General features: G+C 37.7%; 1 protein-coding gene across 6 annotated transcripts in view; it reads right to left on the bottom strand.

Annotated features, from left to right (window-relative positions):
• Positions 1-25,547, bottom strand: part of GPATCH2L (G-patch domain containing 2 like) — an 86,896-nt gene that overhangs the window by 37,808 nt on the left and 23,541 nt on the right. For 4 of the 6 annotated variants that reach the window (XR_010109825.1, XR_010109826.1, XM_003824197.7 and 1 more), the window contains exons 6-9: positions 24,133-24,200; positions 22,785-22,839; positions 19,976-20,061; positions 4,868-4,962 (exon numbers count right to left, since the gene is read on the bottom strand). Coding sequence is in view for 4 of the 6 variants with exons in the window: in XM_003824197.7 (XP_003824245.1) it covers positions 4,868-4,962; positions 19,976-20,061; positions 22,785-22,839; positions 24,133-24,200 (304 nt within the window). In the remaining 2 variants the exon portion in view is untranslated. Of the gene's footprint in view, positions 1-1,050; positions 3,177-4,867; positions 4,963-19,975; positions 20,062-22,784; positions 22,840-22,895; positions 22,936-24,132; positions 24,201-25,547 lie in introns of those variants that run through there. The other 2 variants (XM_034937887.3, XM_003824198.7) reach the window with 2 other exon arrangements.

Genomic DNA, 25,547 nt, shown 5'->3' with positions numbered 1-25,547 from the left:
AAGTTTGGATTTTACCGTCACCCAATAATTCCAGTCCCAGAAACGTAACCTAAAACAGTAATTTTCAAATTGTGGATCACAAAATCAATTTAGTGGGTCATGGCCATTACTTTTTTTTCTCAATGAAAAAAATAGAAAGTATCGGCGTGCACCCAGGATTTATTTCAGATTTACATGTACAACCAATGCACATATTCAAACATGAATTTCTTATTGTGGGCTAATGTAAAAATATCTTGAAAGCTGTTACTCTATATACAAGAGTTTCTTGAGGGCAACAGCTTTCAAACATTTTGGAACGTCACCACAGCAGCAGGAAATACATTTGACAACTCAAATCTCTCTCTTTTTCTCTCATACACACACACTCACAACAAACTCAGGCACATATACTCACTCATATTTAACTGGTAATAAATTTCAAAAAACTATACCTACATGGTCACCAAACTGCAGTGAAAAAAGCACTACCCTAGAAAAACTTTTTTGCTATTTTTTATTATAGTAAAATATACATAAAATTTGCTATCTTATCCATTTTTAACTGTACAGTTCAGTCGCATTAAGTACATGCACACTGTTGTATAACTGTCACCACTATTTATCACCAGGACTTTTTCATCATCTCAAATGGAAACTCTGTACCCATTAAACAATAACTCCCCCCATTTCCCTCTTCCCCTAGCCCCTGGCAACCACTATTTTCCTTTCTGTTTGTATGAAGTTGACTACTCTAGTAGCTTATAAAAGTGGAATCACACAATATTTCTCCTTTTGTGTCTAACTTATTTGACTTAGCAAATGTCTTCATCCAATTTGTAGCACGTGGCAGAGTTTCATTCTGAATAAGAAAGGCTTTCAAGCTACATAATATTCCATTGTATATATACGGCAAATTGTGTTCATCCATTCATCCAGCAATGGACATGTGAGTTGTTTCCACCTTGACGACTGCAAATAATGCTGCTGTAAGCAAAGGTGTGCAAAAATCTATTTTGAGTCTCTGCTTTTCATTCTTTTGGGTATATGCACAGAAACAGAACTGCTGGATCATATGGTAGTTTTGTGTTTAATTTTTTGAGGAACTGTTTTTTTACATGCTGTTTTCCACAGCAATGCACAATTTTACCTTCCCACAAGCACTACACAAGGGTTCCAATTTCTCCACATCCGCACCAACACCTGATGTTCTCTGTTTTTTGATATAGCCATCCTAATGAGCAGGAAGTGGCCTAAAAGAATGTTTGCACTTGTTCTCTCAGAGAACAGTGCAGTATTTTCCATAATAGCATAAAACAGGAATACAATCCAAATGTTCATCAAGAACATTTAATTATAGCATATTAATCATATTCATACAATAGAATACCACATACATGGCAGTTGAAACATAGATTTTGGCAGGACAAAGCATAATTGAATCTCAAAAACAGAACCCGGTGAAAGCTGCAACATAAAATATGACATACTTTGATTTCATATATACAAGGTTCAAAAACACAAAACTGGACAATGTATTGCTTGAAGATACATATGTCTGCTAAAACTACTTGAAAAAAACAAAAGAATGACAAATGACAAAAAACAATCAGAATAACTTTTACCTCTGAGGAGAGCAGGGAGAAGATTTTTAAAGATTTTAACTTTTTAAAACTTTTAAACTTTTTAAAAAAGAAAATTTTAACTTTTTCTTAAAGTGAATGGTAGGTACATGGATATTTGCTGTATTTTATTTACTCCTTACACATCTGCTATAAATGTTCTTTTATACCCCTTCAATATTTACTAAGAAACATGTTTAATTTTAAAAAACATTTAAACTTTAAAAAGACACAGTGGGCAATAAGAATTTGCCCTATGACTCCTGAGAAAAGGGACATCCTAAAATGGAACTACTGAATCCAACCATGTGGTTACAATATATTAGGAATCACTCTGTTTCAACTTTAAGATTCTATTAATTTATTCTTACAACAAATAACCAGTGGGTTTATTCTATGGGCTAGGTATTCATTTAGATGCTAGGGGTACAGTAGTGAGCAAAACAGATAAGCAGTCCTGCTCTTGTGAATGCATCTGACAATACATTTGACAATTCAAATCTCTCTCTCTCTCTCATATCACTGACCTAGTATTTGAAACCTGATGTAACTAATTAACAGATTAACTATTAGGTACCCTTCTGAATGATACTCTAAGCACACATATCCTATCCCAGAAAGAGAAAGGTCAGAAAAAGTTTTTGGGATAGCTAAAATATACTCACACAAATAGCTGGGTTCTCAACAGAATTTCTGATCACCTCAATTCCGCTTTATCAAAAGGCATGTGTTTACTTTTTAAAGGATTGGAATCTGCACTCCAATGGCTCTGATCTACCATTCTGATGAAGAAAATCATTTCAAGAAAACGAAGCCTGGTTTTCATCTGGGTTTATTATGTTTTTTACAGCTACTTAGTCTCAAATTTTGGAGAAGATAATCTTTTTTTTCTTTTCTGACTACTTTCTTTAAGAGCATATTCAGCTAGTTCACTGCAGCATGAGGGAGACACTTGCAGGGAAATCCCTATTCTGGTGCATCAAGTCTGAGAAGCAGGTTAGCATGCTTGCTCACTAAGATCCAGGGTGTGGTTCTGTGCACTAGACACCTGCATGCTAGAAAGCCGTAAAGGAGGGAGAATGAAGATACAAAGAAAATAAAGGTGCTACACTTTCAAGATGGGTCTATTTAACAACCCTATGGTCATTTACAGTCTTTTTCCTTGGCCTTTTGATACTATTAGTACAAAAAGGCAAGGAAGACATGCTGTTTCTTCCTGCTCTTCACCTCTCTAGCCTTATTAATATCTTTAAATTCAGTCAATTTCAACTCAAAACTTTCTACCACTGGGGGAGGGGAGAAAGGGAAAAGATTTGTGGCTGCATGTTTAAGAAAGAAGCTGAATTCATCACAGTGACAGGGGAGAGTGTTGGCAGAGATCTGAGCTATTTATTCTTTTAGGAAAATCCTATAAAGAATGACACAAGGAAGCCTCTATCTGCAGTCTTGTTCATCACACTGGTGAAGAGTCCGATAACAGATGTATGCAGTAGCGTGATTTAGTGCTAGGAGCTGGCCCCTGATGTGTATTAATACAGCGGCAAAGCGGAACCCACCTCTCTTCATCACTCATTCCTATAAAAGAGGTAGAATCCGAGATGGCCCGATGTTAGGCAGAGCAAGCCCATTTGTTCTACTGACTGATGGCACAGACTCAGGCTATGTCCTTCACCTCCATGGGGCAGTCAGGTTGTGGGCAGAAAAAAAGAAAATGCTCAGTGAAGCAGGGCTTAGTCAACAAGTGAGGAGAGGAGCTGGGCTCAGGAGGGGAAATGCTTAAGGCTCAAGTCTTGTTTAATACCCACCCCCACACACGTACACTTCCCAACCTGAAAATGGAACAAGGATTTTAAACTCTTTCCAGTGGTTCCTCTCTTATAAATAATTAAAAGCTAAAAATAGATAGATATTAAGGAGAAAAAAAGAACAAAAAGATGAAAGAGGAGTGGTTTTCTTTTAATGCTTCCAATACCACAGACTGAATGAGGATCTGAGTTTTGATGCACAGTCATAGTCTGGACTTGATCTTGTTATATATAAAAAGAAGAACATCTGCAGGACAGCTCTAGAGTCACAAGGAAACTGGTCTGATCTTGGCTCTGCAATTTATCAACCATGTGGCCTCAGGGAAGTGATTTAAGCCTTGGTTTTCTCATGTGTAAATTGGGAATAAAAACAGCTTCTACCTTATAAGGCTGTTGCAAAGATTAGGTGAAATAATGTTTACAAAGTGTTCAGCTCAGGGCGTGGCCATGTGGAAAGTACTGAAAAAAAAGTACTATAATCATCAGACCTGTAATGAAGATTGTCCAGTATGAACCACCATCAAGCAGACTTCCCAAACAGAAGCACAAAGAGGACAATTTCACAGTTCACCAAAACTTACTAAGTTAAGGTAGAGGATAGGGCTCCCTCCCCATCTGTGTGAGGTTTACTCTCTATTTAGCTATCAACTGTTCTGATTTATATAATAGGTAGTATTTTCTAAAGAAAATAAAATATTCAATGGTATATTCAATATCCACTTTTCTCACTGAAATATTAATAAATACATAACTCTCCCCTTTTTTTCATTGAAGGATAACATACACACAGTGAAGGACATCAATCCTAAGTGCACAGCTCCAGATTCTACCTATGTAAGCAGCCACACACCCCCACCAAGTTCATCATATGGAGCACTGCCAACAGCCCAGAGGGTTTCTTTGTGCCCTCTCTTGGTCACTGCCCCCCACCAAAGAGAAGCACTATTTTGGCTTCTACCAATTAGTGTTAGGTTTGTTAAAAAAAAACAAAAAACTGAAAAGTTTTAGCCTAAAAAATTGTTTTTAATTAGGAATGTCATGACCAGTAAAATATTAGCATTCTACTTATAAAAGCAATAAGAAGGTACTGTACTGTATGCAAAATAAGAAAGTAAATAACCCTGTGTGACTGCCTGACTGAACTGCCACTTCACCTGGACTTTCATTAACATGGACCTAATTTCCTGTCTGTGCTAAAACAAAAGCTCAGATGACTGGAGATTGCTGATAGTGGAATATAGGGTTTCAAACTCTAGATAGCCATGTAACAGTGAAAAAGCACAGACTTCAGAGTCAGCGAGAACTAGGCTAATTATTTCTTGTAGTCTCAGTTTTCCCATGTAAAGTGGGAATAAAATGACCTACACTATCACAAACATTACATGAAAAGGTATACAAAACACATAATTTAGTGCCTGACACACAGTACATGCTCAATAAATGATAACTGCATGTAATCACCTGCACTGGGGCTAGACAAAGATGCTGTGGCCACTGGTTTCCGCTTCCTCTTGATGTCACGTGAACATGGTGGTCCCCAGTGTACATTTGCCTGTCTGCAGATGTAAGAAGGAGAAAAATGGTTTGAACTTTTTAATTCTTATTGTAAGACATTACATGTAGCCCAGATTAAATCCTTAACCTATTACAGACATAAACAAAATGGGCACCATCTTTTGCCATTAAGCATTGGGACAACATTATTCAGAATTAATAATAACTCACTCTTTATCCACAATACACACCCATTCTAAACTTTTTACCTGATTTCAGTGTAGCAGACATTCAAGATTAATTTCAATAAATATGTGTTGCATTACATGCTTATTTTTATACAATTATTTTTCATAAAAACTATAACCACAATTGCTCTAAACTCACTAATGAAATACTTACTCCCAAGAGGTAATACGTTGAAAAGTTTAATGCTGCATGAACACAGATATCTGCATAGAATTTTAATAGGAAGTTCAACCTCCTGTCATGTAAATCTGAATTTTTAATACTGTCTACATCACAAGTTAAGTAAGTTTAGTTTCTGTGACTTTTAAAAATATTAATTATGCTTTTTATTTTACAGGCAAAAAAATAAAAATATTAATTACGTGACAATATGTTCCTTCATCTGAATATTCAGCTTATTTTAAAAGCAAACGATTCTGTGAAAGACAATGGGATTAACACTGAACTACCTGGTATGCTATTTTAGTTCACCACTGTTCCCCAAGAATGTATTGTACTGTATGCAAATTAAGAAGTAAAATAAAAATCTTTACGTATGTGAAGATTTTGTCCCTCTCAAACTAGACAGATCCTGCCTCTGATTAAAGACCAAAATGAGTCTCACCTTTACACAAAGTGTTCCTTGAACATTTGGGGCCTCATCTACCATGAAGCAATGTTTAACTGGTGTGCATATATCTTGCTTCTCTAATGAAACAAGAAGGCTTAATCTCTTTGAGATTAAGAACAGGGATCTTGAGAACAGAAACTTTATTTACACTTCTTTGATAATTTTCCAATGATCTACCAACCTTGGCTCAAGGCACACAGGCGATCCTCATTAGCTGTTGATTAAAACTGCTATGAATGAATAAAAGTTCTAAAAATCAAATGGCCACTTGAACACAAAAGTGATTAAAACAGTAAATTTTATATTATGTACATTTTACCACAATTTTAAAAAACTAGCCAAAGTAAATAACATATAAAATTATACCAGATAAACTCCTAATCAGTAGTCCCAGCTGAGGATCAAGACCCTTAGTAGTCTTAAAACTGGAACCTCAGACAAACCTAAGAAAACCTGGTTAGCAAGGCAACAAGGCAGCTGTTGAATGGACAAATTTTTTTACTCAGAAAGCCCCCAAAATAACTTGCACAGTTGAAAAGGGTGCATGCATGCGTGCACGCAAGCACGAGCGCACACACACACACACACACACTTTCATGTCTCTAAATAGCAAAAGCTTAAGAGTCAATTCAATTTATAAATAGGAAAATATAAGAATTTGACTAAAATCCTAAGAAATTCTTTAGGAATGCAAAGAATGTTACAGGCTGAGATTTATAATACAAAGCCAGTGGTTTGGAAAATTCCATCCAAAGCACCTTTTATTGATCACTCTGTCCTGTACAGAAAATTAAGTCAAATACCTCATGAATAATTAATTCTGAAAGCCCAAATAGTTAATTCTAAATAGCTAATTATCAATGTGTAAAGTAGGGAAAACGCTTCCTTTTTCATACCTTGAATAAATCCTGGGAACAAGTCTAAGCAGCATGCTGATTTAATAATAAATTAACACAGATGACAACATCAAAGGTAGACAGGACTTCAGTCTGAACGGAGTGGTGGTAATTCCCTTTGAAGTCCAGACACAAGCAGAAAATAAAGTGACACTACAAAATTGTGTTTCTCCTCAAAACAGAGAAATGTAGAACACATAGAGCATCCATCTTTTCCACAAACATGGGACTTGAGTACACACCCAAACTGAGACTATCCAAGCACTCTGATCTTATTCAATCATCCTTATCCTCAGGCATGATTCAGAAGGAGAAACAAAGTCAAACAAAGGCTAACAGTGTATAGTCATGCTTCTTTCCTCTTTATCTGAAGCTCATTAAAGGAACCTCCAAAGCTTTTCAGAAAAAATGTTAACACCACTGATTCAAGCTAAACCATGTTACTGTTAGACATCAGGATGGTGGCGCTCTACAGCAGTGGTGAGGGGGAAGACAGACAGAGAAAGAGGCACAGGGAGCTTCTGGGGTTCTTTCTGATAACGCTCTTTTTCTTCATCTGGATGCTTGTTACTTGACTGTAACTTTGTGACTGTTTATCAAGTGTATATTTCTTTGTACTCTTCCCTGTATGTTTATCCTTCAATAAAAAGTTAATTTAAAACATTGCTTCTTCAAGATCACAGTTTACAATATGCTGAGTTTCATGAGACAGATGCAAAATGAGAAGCATAAGTACTCAAGAAGTATATTAAGATACTAATTCTTGGAGTATCAACTTGAGCTGAACTACACAAATACTGCCTTTTATTTGCCCCCATCCATCATTTTCACCATTTTGCGTGTTTGATATATGTCAGTAACATGGGAAAAGGCCCATATTATCAACTCTTTTATGGATCTAGTCAGTACTACTTATCTCACACTTTCGAGGAATGACAGTGTCATTTTGGAATTTAAAAAAAAAAAACCATTTATACACTAAAATGTTAAAGTTTTTAACAACTTTTAATGGAAATGCTTATTTACTTTAGCAAACTGAGAATAAGTATTACTTACCTATTATTACGCACACAGGTTATTATACCACAACATCTTAGGGTGCTATTGTGGGTTCAATGGCTCAGGTGGTCCTTCCACCACCCTGCTCCTCTAGGAGATATTGTTAAGCCTTCAGGTCAATTGTCTCTACATTAAGTGACCCTTGACTGCTATGCCTCCAGCATATTACTTCTCTCTGTGGTAAATGGTCTACTTCTACCACCCCATTCCTACCTCTAACTGTTGCCTTGAATATCCTAAATCCTTCAGATTTTGTAAATTCCTCTGGTTATAACAGGAAAGAACTGAAGACTTTCTAAGGAAATCAAGTAATGAAACTTGTTAAGTGAATTATTTTATTGTAAAAGTATGTACTTTTGTGGACTATTTCCTTTCTACTAAGCAGTTTTGTTGCTTCTTTCATTGTTCACTAAATTTTTACTGAGCACCTACTCTTGCCAAGCACTGTACTAAACACTAGGGATATAGTGATAAACAAGAGACAATCTCTGCCTTGATGGATCTTATAGCCAAGTCCTATCTGCAGCTGCACAGCTTTTCAGGTTACAGAATATGAATAACAAAGAAACTAGGGTATCAATGAAGAAAAGGTATGTTCGTTTTTAAAACTCAGTTTAAATGATCCTTCCCTCTTAAAACATTTCTCTTAAGACCCGTTTCAAGGTTGGAGAGCTATTTCATAGGAGGTAGAATAACATCATATCTTCGCTGTCAGTATATGAGGACATTTTTTCTCTATGTCCCTTCCTAGACAAGATTTGGGGAGGGAAGAAGAGAAATGATCAAACTGTTATAACAGGACAGTAAGACATTTTGCTTCTTCCTTGGTTTTAAGTGAACATTAGTACTGCTAGAGTTTACAGCTTGGGAAAATCTATTTTTCTATGTGAAGTCCCCATCTGCTTGGAAAGAACCCTAGAGGACAAAGAAGGAAGAGGACCCAGAACAAGCCTGCTACACAATGGAATACTATTCAGGCATTTAAAAAAAAAAAAAAAGAGTAAGTCCTGTCATTCACAGCAACATGGATGGAACTAGAGGATATTAGGTTAAGTGAAAACAAGCCAGGAACAGAAAGTTAAACACATTGAGTTCTCACTCAGCTTAAAAAAGTTGATCTCATAGAAGTAAAAAGTAGAACAGAGGATACTTCAGGCTGGGGTAGGGAAAGGAAGGGATAGAGAAGGATTTGTTAAAAGATATAAACTTATAGCTAGATAGGAGGAATAAATTCTAGCATTCTATAGTACTGTAAGGTGACTATAGTTAACAATTGTATATTACACAGTTCCAAATAGCTAGAAGGAAGATATTGAATGCTTCTAACAAAAAGAAATGATAAATGTTTGCGCAGATGGATATGCTAATGACCTTGATTTGATCACTATTGTATGTATTGAAATGCCACTGTGTACCCCATAAATATGTATAGTCATTATGTGTCAGTTTTTTAAAATAAAATAAAATTTTAAAAAGAAGAGGAAGAAAAAGAGAACAAGCCTGGGGAAAAGAAGAAGGAAGTTGGGTGCTTAGAGCAAGAGGACTTAGAGGCAGGAAATGGAAGCTGTCATGTGGCACGGCACATTCAGAATATTAGCACAGCCCTGCTCAGAAGTGAAGAATATTACGTGTGGGGTTGGCAGGGCTGCCTGTATTATTTTGGGGAACCTTACCATGTGGGTAAGGCAACTGCTACAGCTTCGGCTTCCTATTGACAAGACAGTTCCAGTTTTTTGTTCATCCCCAAATTCCAGATCATCAATTGCAGACATAAAAAATTAAAGAAGGGAAGGAAAAATAAGGAGGTTGACCACTTCCCCAACCCCATTTTCATTTAGGGGTACTTAACAACCACTTGACTCCTTTTCTTTTTAATGTGTTATTTATTTAATGTGTGTTATTTTACTTTGAAAGCATCACTGTTTACTCTCAAAATGGAAACTAAAAGAGGGACAAAAGCACAAATGCAGTAACAACAAGGATAAAGAGTCTGAACTTCCCTTTCTCACCAACACAGAGACCCTCCCTACAAGTAGAAAGGGTGAAAGAGGAACGAGATATTTCAGAACTCTTTTTCAAGAGTAGTATATGGTTGTTCTTGGGTTGCAAACCATGTAATATGTTAAGGGAAGTGATCTTTCAATTAGGCACATTGTATAAAAGGCTAAGTATAAGTTAAAGTCTCCACCAAGTTAAAACTTCATTCTCAACTGGAGTGGCAAATGGTTATCCGAATTATATAAGGAGCTTTTACTAAATACACATGTCCCTATCAAGATCCTAATTTAGGAGGCTGGGCAGGAGTGGGAGCAGAATCAGTAACATATTTATTTTGAAATTTTTCCCTGGGTAATTCTGATAAGCACCTACCTACTTCGAAAATTACTGAGTTGAAAAATCTACCAAATTCCCAGAGAGCCAACCTAGTCAATAATAGAGATCTAAGTATTCAACCTAAAGAATAATAGAATGATTAAATGAATATAAATTTAGATAAAAATACTGTTCCCCAGTATATATGCAATTAGAGAAAAGACAGGCTATGCCTGTTCTGTTTCATCTGATCAGGGCCTCAGGGACAATCTTCACTCAGGCCAGCGAAACCTGGGGTATACGCTTCTTTCATAGTGTAAGTGTGGGATCAGTACTTCCCCTAAGAGTGTCATAGTTTCCCCACTGTGGTGGTATTTGCCAGGGCAGAGTTGGAAGAATGAGCACTAAAAGCAAAAAATTTTTATTTTTAAATAAGAATTAAAAAAAAATTCTTATCTCAGAAAAAGTCACTAAATTCTTATTACAAGTGTGAAGGTGAATGCTGAAATTAACAATTAATGGAAAGAGGATTCTTTCTATCCAAGCATAAACACAACGTTTCTATTTTCTTTTTTACTGCAGGTAACTGAAAGATCAGGTGAGTTGTTAAAACTGCAGTGTTACTTAGGAAACTGGGCAGATCACTATGTCCTTGGGGCAGGAATGTACTTTTAGGGGGAAAAAAAAAATACTTTGAGAAATACATGCATGTTTAATAGAACCAATGTTGGCAAAAAATAACTGAAGTGACTGCGTTAAATTTGGAACAAAGATCTTTAGAGTCACTCCTAAGGAGAGAAAACAGTCTGTCTGCGAATGGCAAGCTAGTTTAAGGAATAGTTCACCTTCAAAAATCACTCATTTTTAAAGTTAATGAAAAGTTCATCTTTTTATATAGAATAAAAATCCTCAAAAAACTGGGTATAGAAGGAACATACCTCAACACAATAAAAGCCATATATGACAGGCCCACAGCTAGTATCATACTGAATGGGGAAAAACTGAAAGGCCTCTCTTCTAAGACATGGAACATGATAAGGATGCCCACCTTCACCACTGTTACTCAATTTAGGACTGGAAGTCCTAGCTAGAGTAATCAGACAAGAGAAAGAAATAAAGGGCTTCCAAACCGAAAAGGAAGACGTCAAAGTATCCTTGTTTGTAGATGATATGAACTTATATTTGGAAAAACCTAAAGACTCTATCACAAAACTGTCAGTAGTGATAAACAAGTTCAGTAAAGTTGCAAGATAAAAAATCAACACAAAAAAATCAGTAGCATTTCTATATGCCAAGAGTGAACAATCTGAAAAACAAATTTAAAAATTAACCCCATTTATCGTGGCCACAAATAAAATTAAATACCTAGGAATTAACTTACAGAAATAAAAGATCTCTATAATGAAAAATATAAAACATGGATGAAAGAAATTGAAGAAGACACCAAAAAAATTGAGAGATATTCCATGTTCATGGATTGAAAGAATCAATATTGTTAAAATGTCCATACTAGCCAAACCAATCTACAGATTCAATGCAATCCCTATCAAAATACCAATGACATTCTTCACAGAAATAGGAAAAAGAATCCAAAAATTTATATGCAGCCACAAGAGACCCAGAACAACCAAAGCTATCCTAAACAAAAAGAACAAAACTGAAGGAACCACATTACCTGGCTTCAAATTATACTACAGAGCTATAGTAACTGAAATAGCATTGTACTGGCATAAAAACAGACACATAGACCAATGGAACAGAATAAAGAACCCAGAAACAAATCCACACATGCAGAGTGAACTCATTTTCAGCAAAGGTGCCAAGAACATATACTGGGGAAAAGACAAGTCTCTTCAATAAATGGTGCAGGGAAAACTGGATATCCACATGCAGAATAATAAAACTAGACCCCTATCTCTCACCATATACAAAAATCAAATCAAGTAGATTAAAGACTTAAATCTGAAATCTCAAACTATGAAACTACTATAGGAAAACATTGGGAAAAATCTCCAGGACATTCGTCTGGGCAAAAATTTTTTGAGTAATACCCCACAATCACAGCAACCAAGGCAAAAATGGACAAATGGGATCACATTGACTTAAAAACCTTCTGCACAGCAAAGGAAACAATCAACAAAGTGAATAAACAACCCGCAGAATGGGAGAAAATATCTGCAAACTACCCATTTGACAAAGGGTTAATAATTAGAATATATAAGGAGCTCAAACAACCCTGTAGAAAAAAAATCTAATAATCCAATCAAAAAATGGGCAAAAGATTTGAACAGATATTTCTCAAAAGACATACAAGTGGCAAACAGGCATATGAAAAGGTGCTCAATATCACTGATCATCAGAAAACTGCAAATCAAAACTACAATGAGACATCATCTGACCCCAGTTAAAATGGCTTACATCCAAAATACAACTAATAATGCTGGTGAGGATGTGGTGAAAAGGTAATCTTCGTACACTGTTGGTGGGAATGTAAATTAGTACAACCACTATGCAGAATAGTTTGGAGGTTCCTCAAAAAAACTAAAAATAGAGCTACCATATGATCCAGCAATCTCACTATTGGGTAAATACCCAAAAGAAAGGAAATCAGTATATCAAAGAGATATCTGCACCCCCAGGTTTGCTGCAGCCCTGTTCACAATAGCCAAAATTCAGAAGCAACCTAAGTGTTCGTCAACTGATGATGGATAAAGAAAATGTGGTGCATATACACAATGCAGTACTATTCAGCCATAAAAAAGAATGAGATCCTGTTATTTGCAACAACATGGATGGAAATGGAGATAATTATATTAAGTAAGATAGACCAGGCACAGAAAGACAAAAATCACATGTTCTCACTTATTTGTGGGATCTAAAAATCAAAACAATTGAACTAATGGAGATAAAGAGTAGAAGGAGGGTTACCAGAGGCTAGGAAGGGTAATGAGGGTGGTGGGGAATGCAGATGGTTAATATGTATTAAAAAATTGAAAGAATGAATAAGATCTACTATTTGATAGCACAACAGGGTGGCTACAGTCAATAATAATCTAACTGTACATTTTAAAATAAAAGAGTAAAATTGGTTTGTTTGTAACACAAAGGATAAATGCTTGAGGGGATGGATACCCCATTCTCCATGATGTGATTATTACGCATTACATGCCTATATCAAACCATCTCATGTACCCCATAAGTATATACACCTACTACAAACCCACAAAAATTAAAAATTAGAAAGTTAATAAAATTCAGTGTAAAAATGGTATTTGTTTTCTATACTTTTTCTTTAACACAAACAAGTAACACCAGGAAAAAATTTGATATTTCTAGGGACCAAAGGTCATATATATATTCCAATTATTCTGCTTAATTACTAATCTATTCATCTCAATTATTTTTAACAAAAATGTATGGAGGCCTACCCAATGTAACATACTATGCTGGATGTGCAGAGGGAGATAAAAGATGACTGAGCTGAGGTCCTGTCCCCAGGAGCTCACAACACAGTAGGAAGGCCAATTCCTAAAGAAAGAATTAATACTCCCAGACACTGAGTTGTAATCAGAGAACAAGTAAGTGCTAGGGTAAAAGGAGAAAAAGGAGGATTAAATCTAGAGATTTAATCCCTAGATTAAATGTGAGACTCCTTTCTCACATGTGATTTTACCTTTAGGGTTTACTGACATTTATTAAGCAGTCAGGAGGGGAAATATTTTCATAGACTTGCACCTGGGAAAAGATCTAGGCCTATGGCACTAGGAGCAGATAGGAAGAAAAGAAAAAAAAAAAACACTTCACAATTATCATACGAAACAGAGGAGGCTTATCTAACAGGAAGCAATTCTAGCAATTCCACTAATGATTTTCACTTAAATCTAACCCTCAGTAGTCTGTGACAAACTGCTCACTGGCACCTGAAAATTCTCCCTAATCTAATTCCCTTAGCTGGGCTAAAGTAGGCATATCTATGAAGCTGTTTCATGCCGCCCATAAGAGCCAAATCATTTCACATCAGTTGGAAAGATGGGTATGTTACAATGGAAAAACAGAGAAAGAGAAAATGCTTTCATCATTCCACTTAGGCAGTAAGATGCCAGCCAGCTGAGAGCCACTGTCAACGAGACCCTCCAACAGAGGACAAAAGATTCAAGAACTGTGTACTATACAATGGGCAATTCCAATAGGCTTGGGCAGCCTTATAGACAATACTACAGCAGAAACATTGCTTCACACACGTGGCTGAAACTGAGGCACTAAAGAGGTGAGAAAGCAACACTGTACTTCACAGCATCAACAGATACAGGACTAATAAAAGGTTCCTTCCCCCAAGCCCTGAGGTAAAACCTCAGGCTGTTTATTATGGCTCCAAAGGTCAAAATTAATAGCATGAAGTGAGTCTTCTTCTTACTCTTTGAAACTCCTTGTCAAGTGGCACAGCCAGCTGGGCACACAACTCTGATATGCAGATCATAACGTTTGTGAACAGATAAAATGAATTACAAATGAGCTCAGCCTATCCTATTTCAACTCTCTAATGGGCAGGAAGGTCTCTCTCTTTTTTTTTTTTTAACCCCAACTCTGTCCAAATGCTTCCTCTTATAGACCATTTGAGGTCATTTAAGCACCTCAAGAATCTGTATTACATCTAATTAGCAAATGACTCTGGAAGCCAACTCAAAGTTTTTAAAATTGCAATTATCCTAAGGATGGGGTAGGGCAGAAACTACATAACAAAAATAATATTGGTTACCAGGATGCTCAATATTTACATATATTATTTCATTTTGGTCCCCATTCAACCAATTTAAAAAGTATTGATATTTCCATTTTAAAGATGTAGAAATTGAGGTATGGGAAGATTAAGTCATTTGCCTGGGTAAAGCCCAGATTCTTGCCCAGGTCTGCCTGACACTAATATCTACACTCTTAATCTCCTACCACCTATGCCAATGGACTACGAAGAAAGTAGAAGCTATGAAACTTTTCATCCATTCATTAAGAAACACGTATAACATTTGCATACCAGGCTGATATCTGCCATCCTTACCACAACTAAAAATAAGATTTCTCAAAGAAAAAATAGTTTATTTACAAAGGAAGCTGACCTATATGAAAAGAAGATATCAGTGCTTTGCTATTTCAGAGCTTAAAGAAAGAATAAATTAAAATGGTAATGCTTGACCAAATTATCTTCCAAAATAAAGGAAAGGTCACTAAAAGTTGACCTTTCCTTTGAGTTGGAGAAAACTAAAACACTGCCATGAAAAGTTTTTGCACTCAAAAACTGCAACTGGTGATTGATGAATCACATAGATGCAACTGACCGGTATGTAGCAATTGATAAATCCTAGCTATCATTTTCTTTGGTAATAATAGTAAGAAAAACTATCCTTTACAATCAACAAATCTCTCATTTTGGGAAAAACTGCTTGCAGCACTAGTCTCCTTATTACAAGTTTGTGACTGTGCCCTTAACAATACCACTGCCTCTACCAGAACGCCAATCACACCATCTGCTGTTTGAGCAGCAGCAATTCTTAACACCAATACCAGGTATCACACCTTTAACAGCAAATCCCAATACTAGCAACCAAAACAACCAAACCAAAACACTTGGTTTATGGATTTCATCTACACACCCAGCCAACAATCCAACTATCCATATATCCACCTGACAAAACTCTGCCCCTGATCCATTTATTAAGAACTATGTGCTGGGTACCGTGCAGATACTAACACTCTTCTCTACCTGCAGTAGGTTCTCCAAAGCTAAGAGAAGTCCAGAGGTCTACCTCCCGTAAGGAATGGTGCATACCATACCAAAGTACAGAGTTCGCACCAATTATGAAAGGGGAGACCCTATTAAGCAAATTACAAAGCACCAGTCACAAAACCATATGCATTTAGGACAACAGTTCTTAACCCTGGCTGGCATATTAATCACCTAGGGAGCTTTAAAATAATGCCAATGTCTAGGCCTTATTCCAGACCAATTAAATCAGAATCTCTGGAAGTGGGGCCCAGCACGGATATATTTTCTTAAAGCTTCTTAGGTGATTCCAACTTGCAGCCAGGGTTGAAAACCACCAAGTTAACTATTTCCAGAGTGCTATTCCTGAAATCCACAAATCTATTAGATGGTACAAAGACCACAAAACTCTCCCTCCCATCCACTGCACCTGTCATCTGGGCTGTATTATAACGATACATCAATAAAATGTTATTTTAATATTATGGTCCAATTATTTATTTGTTTATAGCAATGAAATATTAAACAAGAGAGGATTTTAGGTCATGCACCATCCTCCCAATGCCCCCCGCCCCCACCTATTCTGAGAACCAGAAGGGCATATGGTTCTAGCAGGGAGGAAACTGTTGAAAAGCCCTTGCTCTTGCTTGGGAGAATGGAATTGGCAGTGTCCAGGCAAGAAGCAGCCTCAGCTCAGTAACCTGACAGGAGGGAACCTTCATAGTTCAGGCATGATTACCAAACTCTTTGTGCTCTTAAAGGAGAGTAATTATAGGCATGTGAAAAAAGGGAAGCACTCCCTGAGGAACTCTTCCTCACATGCTTCCCAAGAGGCAGTAGGGCCATTAAAAATTCCATGATGAAGAGGAAAAACAGCCTGGGAACAGCCAGGAGGCAATACAGCAAATTAATACACCAGCCCTCCTCGGGGAAAGCTGTGATAAAACAGGAAACACTTCTCTCTTTGCAAAATAAAATTATACCACTAATGATAACATAGTCGCCACACACACACACACACACACACACACACACACACACCATGCTAACGATGCATGTGAAATTTCCAATGCTGCCCAGGTGCTTTGAAAGAAATGTTTCCCTACTACAAATAAAATGGGACAAGAAAAAGACACAATTTCCACTGGAAACAGTTTTTAGTATAGTCATTCACCTGCGTCTTCCCTGCCACTACTCCTTCACACTCCTCCTTGGTGCCAGGCTTTTGCTAAATGATCCACTCTTTGCAAAGCCTACTGCCCAGTTCCGAATCCAATCTCTTCAGTCTGCCACACTGGAGCTAGACGGTTCCATCTTCACTAACCCCTTGCTGGGGAGGAACGATTACAAAGGAGTGACCAGTTGCCCTGCGAGCTCAGTATGTCATCATTCACATTTTCTAAAAATTGCATAGAAATCACTTGCGCTGATCATTTCCCATGGAGCAGTGGTTGCCAAGCTTTATTGATGTGCACCCTCATGAGTAAAAAATCTGAAAAAAAATTATGTATGTAGTACATATACATAAAATATAAATACGTGCTACTAGACACATATGTATAATTTAAAACAAAAAAAATTTTGAAGCAAAAGCTATAAATAAATGTAAGTTTAAAAATTTTCTTCCCCTTTCCCAAAGAACCTTCATGTATGCAACCCACTTGGTATCTACTGCCCTGGGTATGACGTCTAGAAGTAAGGACAAAGACGATGCATGATTGTCCACATTCTCTTTCCTTTGCTTTCAGCAATGGTCTAAAACAATAAGCAATATTACCCTAGAGCTGAGCACACCAGAAGCATAGTAGAGACTTCCTCAGGTTTCCAAGTTCAGCCACAAACACTGCCAGGCAAAAGATTGAAGACAGTGGTATGGATAATGAGATACACAAAGAAAGAAGAAGCTGATGCCTAGTCCAGCCACAGGATAAGGCTTTTAAAGGAAACAGGAAACCTGACAAAAGTACAAATACTGATCTCAGCACAGCACAGCTCTAGGTAGCAGAGGTAAAGAGAGGAGGGAAAGTAATCCACTTTCAGCATTCTGACATGATATCATGCTATTCAAATCATTTTCCCAAACAGTATACACAGACATTATTTTATTTGGTATTAAGACAAAAAGCTAAAGGACTGTTTTCCTATGGATTAAAATCCTGTTGTCTTCTATGACAGCTTGAGCACAACCACCTCTAAAAAGATCTCCCTGAGCCTTGACATTAGGGGCCCCTGCTCTGTGCTTTTTCAAACCTTTATTGTAGTTGTCAACTTCCATACCTGACTTTCCCATGAGAATGTAAGCTCCTTGACGGCAGCATCTAAACAGAGCTGGCTCATAGTAGGGTTCCAGCAAACGCTGAATGAATTAATGATGAATAAACATCATGCTACTGAAGGAAAGGCCTTACTACTAATAGTTTATATCATTCCACAATTTTCCACATTCTTTTCTTTTTTTTTTTTTTGAGACAGGGTCTCACTCTGTCATCCAGGCTAGAGTGCAGTGGCATCATCACAGCTCACTACAACCTTGACCTCCTGAGCTCAAGCGATCCTCCCACCTCAGCCTCCCAAGTAGCTGAGACTACAGGTGTACATCACCAGACACAAATGATTTTTTAAAAAAAATTTTGTAGAAACAAGGTCTCACTCTGGTTCAACATTCTTTTTTTTTTTTTTCTTTTCTGAGACGGAGTCTCGCTCTGTCCCCCAGGCTGGAGTGCAGTGGCGCGATCTCAGCTCACTGCAAGCTCCGCCTCCCGGGTTCATGCCATTCTCCTGCCTCAGGCTCCTGAGCAGCTGGGACTACAGGCGCCTGCCAGCACACCTGGCTAATTTTTTGTATTTTTAGTAGAGACGGGTTTTCACCGTGTTAGCCAGGATGGTCTCGATCTCCTGACCTCATGATCCGCCCACCTCGGCCTCCCAAACTGCTGGGATTACAGGCTTGAGCCACCGCGCCCGGCAGTTCAACATTCTTAATAACACCATTTGTGATGGTCTCTCTTTTCAAAAGACATTCCATACAGAAATACCACATCTTCAGTAGAAAGACCTGGCAGTAGGTTATGGTGCAAAATTTATTATTATAGCCCATAGTAGAAGTTCTAACTGTATCCATGAAAGTAACTTCTTTGTGCAGCCTGAACCTCAAAAGCTATGAACATAACCATTTAAGAACTTATTAGGAATAAAAAAGAGTCATCAGAACCTTGGAAAGAAATTCTTTGTGCCACCAGAAACAGTACAACTTCTAGGGTCCAGCCTATTAGCTACTCTTTTCTGCATAACAGCCCTGTAGGGGGTGCTACAATTAAAACCATATTTACTTCCCATGTCACCTAAAAGAATTTATATTTGTAAGGAGTCATTCGTTTGACTAATATATATTAATGCCTAACAAGTCCCAGATACTGTGTTAGGTGTTATGAAGTTATCAGGGAACAAGACAACATCCCAGTACTTTGAAGCTTATATTCTAGTGGGAGAGACTCAGGGATAAGGTGAAAAAGAAAAAAATTAAAAAAGAAAAACCAAACCAACTAAAATAAACTAATAAGCAAATCCAATTCAGACTGTGAGAGAGCCATAAAGGAAACAAACAGATAATGAGCAGGAAGTGCTGGAGGTGGCCCCTTAGACGGCATGGTCTGAGTGGTCCTCCTTGACGAGGTGGCACCGGAGCTGAGACAAGCAGCAGCTCAAAGACAGTTTTCCAGTCAAAGGGAAGAAGTGCAAAGGTTCAGCGGCAGGAAAGGACTGCTGCAATTTTTGAAGAACAAAACAGAGCTCCCTAGTACTGCTGGATCTCTCCCCCACAGAGGGAGAAAATTATACGAAAGGAGGCTGTACATGTAGGGAGAAGTCAGATTATGCAGGGTATTGCAGGCTCATGGCAAGGAACATTAATAATGTTGTTTGAAGATGGGGCTTTTAGCAGCAGAAATAAAATGAAATATGAGCCAGAAGACTTAGGTCAAAGTTGAGACTTAATCACATACTAGCCTTGGACCACAGGAAAGATGCTTCACTGCTCTGCCTCAGTTTCTACATCTGTAAAACATCTATTCACCTCAAAAGATTGTCAGGATCAAATTGGATACTGTACACAAGCATACTCTATAATTTGAGGGGTAATAGAAAGGAATATAGTATTGTCCAGAAGCAAATAACCGCTACTAAAAGACAATTACCTGGCAGAGCAGTGTGCTGGTGAACACCTTCGGTGAGAAGCATCGGCAAGAACATCCAGGGAGTAAAGGGGAGACAGGGGATTGAACTGCAGGAATGAATAAGACTATTTTAGTAAGGCTTACATGAAACGGACCTGATCCTAAAGGGTAACCTACATTTGATTACTTTTCCCTTTTGACTATCCAACTCTTTTGTTATACCAAACACAGGCACTGTTCAGTAAAGTCACACATATTTAATAGTGTGCCTATGAATGTACCAAACCTGATCTAGCACACCTCGAAAAAAAAAAAAGCTATTCCTTATTAAACAACAATTTTTCAAAAACTTCTGACATACAATAGTCACTTAAATGGCAGAAGACAGTTTTTTCCACATGATATAACAGGAACTTGTGCCTGCTGATTATCAACTATGTATCAGCCCTTGTTCCCAAGAAGATTAGCATGAAATTACCTTTTCATTTCCTTATCCTGGCAAATGTTTCCAAGAATAACCGGTTGACACATAACAGCAGCATAGTATTGTGGAAAGAGAACTAGACTAAGAATCAGAACACCTTTTAGTTCCAATCTACCACTGAGATACTGGGTGTTAAAAATCACATAACCTCTGAGCTTTACTATCCTTATCTGTTAAATGAATATATCACTATCTGTCTTACCTATTCACTCCATCACCTAGGCTGGAGTGCAGTGGTGTGATCTCAGCTCACTGCAACCTCCACCTCCCGAGTTCAAAAAATTCTCCTGCCTCAGCCTCCCAAGTAGCTGGGATTACAGGCGCCTACCACCACACCCAGCTAATTTTTTTTTTTTTTTTTTTTTGTATTTTTAGTACAGACAGGGTTTCGCCATGTTGGCCAGGCTGGTCTCGAACCCCTGACCTCAGGTGATCCACCTGCCTCAGCCTCCCAAAGTGCTGGGATTACAAGCATGAGCCACTGTGCCAGGCCTGCCCTACCTATTTTACAGGGTTATTATGAGGGCTAAATGAAATATTGCTTTCAGAGTATAATTTCAGTTTCTCATCTGCAAAACATCTATTTGACTTCAAAAGGTGGCTGTGAGGATCAAATGAGATCCCTCACTTTATGTTTGCTAGCTTTCTTTGGACTTTTCCCACAACATAATAGTCCTCTCCAAAAAGTTTAGAACTTAATACCCTCTGACATACAAAGACTGGAAGAACCCGGAATGATAACTTCAAACATGTTTTATGAGAATACAGACTAAGCAACTGTTCTATCTGCCACAGAGGTTCCAATCTTGGTTCTATTAGCTGTATCACTTTGGGCAAATAGTTTGAATCTTATAGATCTCCAGTTCATCATTTGCAAATAACGGATCTGGACCAGGTGACTGCCACAGGTCCCCTTCTGCCTTTAGATCCTCTGATGCAAACATGATTAGTGCTCTAGCTTAGTGTTCCACAAACTGCAGTCTCTCACATACCACCTTCATGACTTTCCTCATCTGCCTACAACCTGTACTACTGTTTACTTATTATTTTTCCTCATATCAATTATTTTTGCTCAGCTTTGTCCTTATTATATTTCCGTGAAATAACAGGCTTGATACCATAATTACATCTTTTCCAATGTACACTATAATACATAACTTAAAAATTGGGCATCTATATGCCATCTAAAATCATCTCATACATATATACCAGTTATGTCTTCTACCACTCTAGTTCATTTTGAAACAGCGAATTCATAATGAAGATTCCAAGTCTAAAATGTGGATCATGTGTATCAACTCAATAAGCTAAGTTGTTAAAAAAAAAAAAAAAAAACACAACAAACAGGAAGCCTACAACTTTTCACCTGTCAGTGTTCATCTATTTTACAACTAATCACCAAGATAATGCAATCCTCCAAAAAAATCACAAAGCTTCACACATAAAGAAACATATCGATAACCACTGTGAGTTAATTTTTAAATTGTGAGCCCTCCACATGGGCCTAAATATGCCAAGGGTCCCCTCAGGGGGTAGCCAGGGAAAAGACTAAGAAGGAGAGGCTCTAAGGCAGGGGTCCCCAACCCCGGGGCCGCACAGCAGGAGGTGAGCTGTCAGCAAGCAGCTGCTCCCCATCGTGGGCATTACCGCCTGAGCTCTACCTCCTGTCAGATCAACAGCCACATTAGATTCTTATAGGAGTGCAAACCCTACTGTGAACCGAGCATGAGAGGGACCTAGGTTGTGCACACCTTATGAAAGCCTAATGCCTGATGATCTGTCATTGTTTCCCATCACCCCCAGATGGGACTGTCTAGTTGCAGGAGCACAAGCTACATTATGACCAGTTGTATAATTATTTCACTATATATTACAACGTAATAATAACAGAAATAAAGTACACAATAAATGTAATGCATTTGAATCATCCCAAAACCACCCCCCTCACCACGCCCCCAACCCGGGTCCATGGAAAAACTGTCTTCTACAAAAATGGTTCCTGGTGACATAAGGTTGGGGACCACTGCTCTAAGGCTTTGACCCCACTTCACCCAAAGCAGCTCTACCTTCTGCTTCATACGTTTAGGCTTCAACATAGTACTTCTCAACGCAGGATTCTGATGTTGAACTAAACCATATGCAAATCAGATTCATTCCGCTTTCTTACTGCAAAGTTCAAAACTAAAATAAAAACAGGATTCCTATGAAATATATGCTACAAGAAACTAATGATCACAGTTGAACCTACAAAGAGGAATTAGCTGCAGTTTTTACCAGTAAGTATTGGATACTCTTAGAAAACGGTTCTCCAAGAAAATCAAAATAACAAGAAAGAGGAAACCTTACCTCATGTGCACAAGCAGAAATGTGAGGAAAATCAGAAGCCAACGCTTTATTCTTTCTAAAGAAAAGGAAACCAAATGATAAAATAAAGATGACAAAGAAAAATGATCTTACCTGATTTCGTTCTCTTTTCCCAGCTGATGGTAACCAGAAACTAAGGAGAGGGAGAGAATAACAGGAAAGAAAACAATAAAAGAAGTGATAGGAAAATTACAGAAGGGAGAAGAAGATAAGATGTTGGAATAATGAAGTAAAGACAAAGAAGGGAATAGAGAAAAGATGTAATCAGAGGAGGAGAAAGAGATTAAATGTATGTGAATGTTTTGCAAAAAAAAAAAAAAACCTCTTCAAAGGAAAAAGGCTTGTAATGGAATGTAAAAGACTGAACAACAGAAATAAACTCAAGATTACACTGTGACACCAATACTCTCTCAGCTGTGCAGTGACAAGAGTCTCAACTCATGAAGGGCATAAACCACACCCACATCTTTATTTTCTATGTTAAAATTAGCCCGAGTTGGATGTGTATAGGATCATAACTGGGTACTGACCATGATGCATACAAGATATATGAAAGAACCAACCATTTTAGGGGACAAGGCTATCACAAGAATTGGCAGAATTATTTTCCTGTAGCTACATACAGGCTTCCTACAGCACTCACCACAGTAATTAGAACAAAAAGATATTTCACAGGTTGGGCACAGTGGCTCACACCTGTAATCCCAACACTTTAGGAGGCCAAGGTGTGCAAATCGCTTGAGCCCAGGAGTTCAAGACCAGCCTGAACAACATGGCTAAACTCTGTCTCTACAAAAAATACAAAAATTAGACAGGCGCAGCAGCATGCGCCTGTAGTCCTAACTACTCAAGAGGCCAAAGTGGGAGGACTGCTTGAGCCTAGGAGGCAGAGGTTGCAGTGAGCCATGACTCTGCCACTGCACTCCAGCCTGGGTGTCAGAGCCAGACCCTGTCTCAAAAAAACAGATATTTCCCTATGAAAAGGTCTAAAAATGGGAAGAGAATATAGGAGGATAGAGGCAATCATCCACTTTGGAAAAAAAAAAAATTTAGAGACAGAAAAATTAGTTTAAAATAAACATCTTTACTGGAGGCTACTAATGCAGCATCTGTAGGTATAAAAAAACAATACAGTGAAACTAGTCTAGAAAGGAAAAGAAAATCACTGCCACAGGTTTAGGATGTTGCCATATTTAACTGTTACAACGTACAAATCTTTAAGATCTCTTTGAACTCTGAAGCCTGATTTCTAAGTTGCTCCATAAAACTCCCCTCTGCCTCCTCCTCCAAGGAGCAGACTAGCACAGCCAGTAAATACATAAGCACTTACTCTTTCTGCCGAGGGTCACTAATGATATGGCTTATCCTCTCAGTCCCCAAAGTGTTTATGCTGGTCTCCTAAAAAGAAAAGGCAGACAAGAGTATCATCCAACCACAGAAACAAACATATAAAGTACAATATCAATCTTTCCCATAACTGTGCCAGCTAAGGCAACCTCAAAAGGCACATGTTAAAAGTCAATCTTAAAATAAAACAGCAACTATACTTCTTTTTATTGGAATCCATCTTAAAAGTATTACATGTTACCCTACATTTATTATTCTCTAGTGATCCAAAAGTCTTTATAAACACATCATAGACACTGTTCACCATATATGGTATTTTAATAAGTACTATACCTCCTGTAACTACTGAAGTATATAGGAGTAAAAATCCTTTTTTAGAAAATTCAACAGTAGCCAATTTTTAACAGGCCAACACACCAAGCTTCCTAGAGAGCTACGTGATTTGATTATAGTCCCAACAGCCTTCATCCTGGGACATTACCAAATCCTCACTGGTAAAACGTAAATATCTGCTGACTAAATATAAATACATCAAAAGAATTTTGTGACTTGCAAAAATTGTTACTCTGTACTTTGTCCCTCAAACATCATCTCATGAAATAAAAATAGAAATTTGTATAAAATTGATTCCTAAATTCAGGGTTCTCAAGATTATAGTGTAAAAGCTTACCCATAACACCACAAAGAGTTCAGAAACAAACCATTTCCAAAAAATTGGAAAACGGCAATCCACTCTTCATTTAACTTGAGTACATTCACAATGCTTACCTACCATGGCACCTGGGAAAGCATACCAACACACATCTGAGTAACTGTTGTGTTGAGAGAACACAAGTCACGGGCGTGAATGCCAAGAACATCAAGGCTGTTCTTCAAACACATTTGTGTCTGTATTCATCTGTGTGTGTGGACCGTGCTAAACATCAGGCTACACATTTCAGCAGAACTGGCTGTAGAAAAATTACTCTGAGGTCAGAGTCCGGGCGGTAGTGGAGTTAAATGAGAAGTTTTCATATACTATATTCTTCATGTTCTGCATTTCTTATAGCTATGACTCCTGGTCACAGACAGACATGGTAGGGGGGCCAAGGGAAAAGATGGGTGAAAAATGAGCTATTTGTTACAGCAGAAAAATTATTAACTTAAAGTGCCGTAATGTTTAAATTTACAGTTTATTACTGTGTAAATTACAAGCAGTACTTTGTGTAATTAGCAGCTCGCTGGCAGGGAGCTGTGAATGAAACTCATTATTTATGATTACAATTTAGAAAAGCAGAAGAGAGATGGGGGAGGGGGAAGAAGGGGGGCAGAGCGGTGACCTCTTCTAGAAATGATAAATATCCCTTTAAGGTGATGAAGATGAATTAAACAAGTAAATATTATCCTATTCATTTGAAA

The sequence above is a fragment of the Pan paniscus genome, chromosome 15 (assembly GCF_029289425.2).
Source record: "Pan paniscus chromosome 15, NHGRI_mPanPan1-v2.0_pri, whole genome shotgun sequence".
Taxonomy (NCBI): Eukaryota; Metazoa; Chordata; class Mammalia; order Primates; family Hominidae; genus Pan; species Pan paniscus.
Note: the sequence above shows the minus strand (reverse complement) of the source record. Positions and strands in the feature narration are given on the sequence as shown.